The following is a 4,201-nucleotide window of genomic DNA, read 5'->3' as shown; positions in this document are numbered from 1 at the left end:
AGTATTGATGAGGCTCCACTTTTGTACTTTCAATTAGCCCTCTTGTACCTCTCTGGGTGGGCTGGCCTTTCGGGCCATGCTAATAGACCCGACACCTTCTCCGTGTTAAATATATATTCTGCCTGAGTATTGTCTTCTTTTGTCTTCAAAAAGTCTCGGGACTCTTCAATTTCATCAATGAATCAGTCAGTCAATCAGGGATTATTCTTATAGGGATTAGAACTAGCAAAAGAGGAGGTGGGTTGAACTATCCCATTCCTTCTTAAATGATTTTGTAAAAGTCAGGTCATAACTTTTCAAACAGAAATTTGGTTTTATTGTACTTTTATTCTAACATTCGACACAGAATGTATATGATGATATTAACACCGTGACATTGAGCGTAAGATAACATCAATTGCCACACAAGGAAGGGAAGAAATAATAGTAAAAAGCAATTATTTTTAGTTTGCATTGTATTGCTTGTTTTGTCATTCGGTTTGATTTATTGTTTCGACCTACATATGTCTCATTAAATATCGCGCATTCGAATTAGGCTGGACTCAATTTGATAATTTTATGCATTTCTATTTTATTTGATGCGCTGTTAGTACATACAAAAAATACTGAGAGCAATAAAACAGAGGGTCTGTTTTTGGCTCATGCTAACATGATGCTAACAATATAGTCACTTCCAAATTTATTAATTTATTAAATTTATGGGTATGTTAGCGATTCTAAATATTCGCCTTCGAGACATTTTTGACAAGGAATATATGAATAATATACTCTTTGAAAATTCACGGCAAACCTAAATTCTTCACGATTTTTTATCTCATTAAATTATTATCAATTTGTGCCCGAGCTATCAAATCCTTGCCTTTCCAATGTAAATTCCTCTCATCCCTTGCAAGTGTATTTGCTTCAAACTTTTTCTGGTCTTTATTTGACTAAGATACTTAACAGCCCATGTTTATGACTTATTAGTCTACTCATAAACATTATGCACAGGTTCCTTCTATCCTTAGTGCAAAAAAATCGTCATTGATGTCAAAATGAGTCTTTCCTCATACACGTTGCATTGAAGCAAAACCGAATAAATTACAAATGCATAATTATTCCTGAATGGCTTCCCATTCTTGCCTTTGTCTAACTGCCGAACATTTACTATTGTGTAAGTAAAAAGCCAACCATCTGCTCAAGTCGAATAATCGAGGTATGGTTTAGGAAAGCTGAGGTGCAGAATTTATAGCAGATAGATCCGCTTTGCAAAGCAGACAAACTTGAGCCACAGGCCTTAATGCCATTTCTTAATATCAGAGCCTCAAGATGCGGGAGCAGCGCAAAGCACAGTAGCGAGTGGCTCACACTGAAGGGGCACTCAGATGCACTATACAAGCCCCCACCAGTTCCAACAGATAGAAAGCAGACGAGCTTCCTCCGCTACCCAATAAACTAGACAAGCGCACTTGTCATTACATCTGCGCAATTGTAGGGAACTACAGTTCCTGTCATTGTACAGATCCAAGGGAATAATCGGCACCGGAATGCCTACACAGGTAATAATTTGCTCGTAAAAGATCCTTGAACAAGGTGGGATTCGCTACCAATAATTGCGAAGCCAACATTGAATGACTGTGGCAAATTTATTGTTAGTGGCATTTACTATGTTATCACTTAGAAAACAAATAAACAAACAAATAAAAACAAATAAACAAGTAAAAAAGGAAACGATGCAATTCTCTAGTTCCAAATCCTGCTCACCATTTGTCATCAAGGCTCCACTCTATACGGCCTTCTCCTTACAAAGGAGACACTGCCTTGCAAAAGTAACGCAGAACACTGCCAGAGAGGACGTAACGCACTAGTGGAGTGAAAGACAAAGCTGTGCATATTTCTCTTTCTCTACGTCCAAGCTATTGTCGCCATAATGTACAAAAGACGTGTAGTACACATACACCAAAGGAAAATAGCATAATTTCTAGAGCCTTTTATTTCAGCAATGAATAAAAGAGACAAAACCGTACATGGTTGCTTCTACCTCCCACAGAGCACTTGTCGACAAGGCTTTACCCGACGCCAATCAATCCGAAATTGGAAAGCAATGCAGTAAGGAAGGATTGCAGAAAGAGGCGGCAAAGCTTAGAGAGCGTAAATGCGTTGGAAATATAAAGGCAAAAAAGTAAAAGCAATAGCAATTGGATGATTATGGTGACTGTCTTCCAGCTCTTGAATTTACTTATACTAGTGAGTACCTCTGAATTCGAAGGGCTTTAAACCCAACCGCTCCACTCATCGATATCAGAGATGGTAATACTTCATCCAAAAAGTGCCAACTTGGCTCACAAACTTCGTTCACTTCGATCAACAAGGAAATGGGTATTTCTCTCCACAAGTCCGCTTGGTCTTATATACTTCTTTGGCTTTCGAGTAAAGTTAAGAAGTGTACAAAATTATGATGCACCAACAAAAAGATTTAAAAATCGACACAAAATGGAGGGAGGGGGTGAGGGATTTAGGCAGTCTTGTGCTGTTCCTATTAGGATCGCTGCCAGAAGAAAAAGTCTGATCATTCTAGTGCTTCAAGCTTACAGAATGTACCATAAGTACCAGGCAATTAAACCGTGATCTCATTTCTACATTCCTGCCAGACGTCACATTTCCAAAGTGGCCTACATAAAACTGCCCTGACCTCACAGGAGGTCAAGTGAGTATATTTACAGTGACGAATGTTGTAAAACGAATAATTTGGAGGCACCAAATGACAGGTTGAAGTAGAGGCGACAGTTATTAGTCATTATAATAACATAAAATTACTCATGCAAGAACCCCTTAAAAACGAATGAGTGTGTATTTTACACCCGCCGTAATCAACACAACTTCATATTACGCAGATAAGGCAATACGGTTTGGGCAGAACAAGAATAATTGGAACCGATTTCAAGGATGAAGTAAGTGAAACATCACATATTTGCTGCCTTGATCCATACAACCAAGAGCCTATCAAACTTGCTCCTGTGTGAATATAGAAATAACGTGGCCGTTTTGGAGACTTTGTTACTAGCACTAACATTTCACCGACAGATAAGAAACGGCTTCGAGGTCCTCCAAAACCTCCAGGAGCATCATCACTCATGGAGCAAACATGTGGGTTATTGAGATCGAAGAGGGCAATCAACCTCCACAACCGTTGCACCATGGACCAGGAACACCCTGCTTCTATGCAAGGCTCCAAACTAGGTGCTACCAACTATCCAAAACTAATAAAACACATGCCACACATGAGCGATGCACTGAAATTAATCGTTTTCGGGGTGAAAGGTTGAAAAAAAGGTGCCAACGTCCTCTCCTTATATCGTGCTAAGTCAACATTTAGTCGTCGAGGATAGAGAGCACACGAAGCAGGGTTTGAAAATTTCTCAATGTAGCATTTTGGCATGAATACTGCAACTAAATTTCTGCGGTCAAACACAGTAAAAAATGATCAGATTTTGCTCTTAATTGAGACTGCGAATGAAACCTGTGCATCAACTTGGTGTTGTAGTAGCATTCACATACCTTATGCTGTTTGAGAAATAACTTAATCATCGGTGCCACAGGTAACGGTAATGGAACTTGGCTAATTGGTTAGATACAAACCACCTTTCTGTGTGGGATGAACTGGACACTTGTGGATAAACTTAATAAGCTTTATAAATTTCATGAACTAATAAAACAGAACGTCGATTATATATCATTAAAAGGTCGTAACTTTCACCTCCTATCTCTGTTTCTCAGAACCCCGTGTTACATGTGTGGTACGGCTACTAACCTACCATATAGCAAATGAACGCGCCAAGTTGTCACACCTAAAGAAAAGCTAATTCAAAATCAGAAAAAAGCAGCATGAGTTCACCATGGAATGAGAAGATCTGTACATTTATTTCCCTTCATCAATGATTGAGCTGGTCAAAAAAACCTAATGGGAACAATAAAACACCTGGATAGTTGTCGCTGAAAACCTGGCAGTGACTGCGTTGGAAATAATTGAACAGACAAAGCCAAATCACGCAAATTTCGAATCCTCTCAACAAATAAGGAAGCAAAAAGTTTGTCGATAAGCGAGCTTTGGTTTATTAAAGCGTTTATAAAGCAAAAAATTCTTGATCGAGTTCAAGGATTGTCAAATTGTCTTTCCTCAAAACAGGCAAGCCTGAGGAGAGGAGGATTTGATTTAAGGTCT

The 4,201-nt window shown here is 38.9% G+C and overlaps 1 protein-coding gene across 1 annotated transcript in view; it reads left to right on the top strand. All coding sequences in view use genetic code 11, as the record gives it.

The window, feature by feature from the left end:
* Positions 1–2,286: 2,286 nt before the first annotated feature.
* Positions 2,287–4,201, top strand: part of EGR_10367 (hypothetical protein) — a gene marked incomplete at both ends in the record, with an annotated part of 10,636 nt that continues 8,721 nt past the window's right edge. Inside the window, one exon of the mRNA XM_024499616.1 lies at positions 2,287–2,485. Within this exon, the coding sequence (XP_024345964.1) occupies positions 2,287–2,485 (199 nt within the window). The remainder of the gene's footprint in view (positions 2,486–4,201) is intronic.

Source organism: Echinococcus granulosus (assembly GCF_000524195.1).
Source record: "Echinococcus granulosus chromosome Unknown EG_S00213, whole genome shotgun sequence".
Classification (NCBI taxonomy): Eukaryota; Metazoa; Platyhelminthes; class Cestoda; order Cyclophyllidea; family Taeniidae; genus Echinococcus; species Echinococcus granulosus.
This window is presented reverse-complemented; position numbering and strand designations above follow the sequence as displayed.